At 65.7% G+C, this 699-nt stretch overlaps 1 protein-coding gene across 3 annotated transcripts in view; it reads right to left on the reverse strand.

The window, feature by feature from the left end:
* EPHA4 (EPH receptor A4) overlaps nt 1-693 on the reverse strand; it is a 149,805-nt gene extending 149,112 nt beyond the window's left edge. For all 3 annotated transcript variants that reach the window (XM_008057704.2, XM_008057702.2, XM_008057703.2), the window contains exon 1: nt 524-693. In XM_008057704.2, coding sequence (XP_008055895.1) covers nt 524-614 — 91 coding nt within the window. In that variant the 5' untranslated portion in view covers nt 615-693. The remainder of the gene's footprint in view (nt 1-523) is intronic.
* Between the last annotated feature and the right edge of the window lie 6 nt (nt 694-699).

Genomic DNA, 699 nt, shown 5'->3' on the forward strand with positions numbered 1-699 from the left:
CGCCGGGCGAGCGGCGCCACGACCGCTGCGCCGCGGTGGCCCCGGCAACTCGGTCCCGGGAAGCGCAGGGCTCGGAAAACTTTGCAGAAACCCGAGCTCGCAAGGCTTTGGCCAGAACCTGGGAGCACCAAGCCCCCGGTGTGCTTCAGGCCCGCCGGAGCGGGTGGTGGGGAGAACAGAGAATTTATTTATTTTTTTTTTAAATCCCGGCGTTGGCTCCGGCGCGTCCCCTCGGGGCACCTCCAGCGGGCCTCGCCGGGAGGATGCTGACAAACTTTGGCCTTCCATTACAAACTTGCGTAGACCCGCCGCTTGCACGGGCCACCGCCTCGGGGCAGGCCGCCCGGACGTTCCCCGCTCCCCTCTCGCCGATCCCCTCGGCTCGGTCCCTGCTCTGGCGGCTCGGGACGCACGGCCCCCGCCGGGCTCCCCCCGCATCCACCGGCCCCGCGCTCCTGAGCACCATTCATCCGCGGATCGTGCCCTCTCGGTCCCCGACCTTTAAAGGCTGCCCCGCTCTTACCTTCATTCGCGGGGTACACCCTGGAACCGGTGACAGCGCCGCAAATCCCGAAGAGAAACGAAAAGAGGACGAAATAGAAAATCCCAGCCATGGTTCGCCGGTGCCAACGCCGCTCCCGCCGCTTCTATCCCAGTGGAATCAATGCTTAAGTTAGCAGTGCCGCCGGCTGAGGACAT

This window comes from Carlito syrichta, unplaced genomic scaffold (assembly GCF_000164805.1).
Source record: "Carlito syrichta isolate Samal-C Ts95f unplaced genomic scaffold, Tarsius_syrichta-2.0.1 Scaffold303111, whole genome shotgun sequence".
NCBI lineage: Eukaryota > Metazoa > Chordata > Mammalia > Primates > Tarsiidae > Carlito > Carlito syrichta.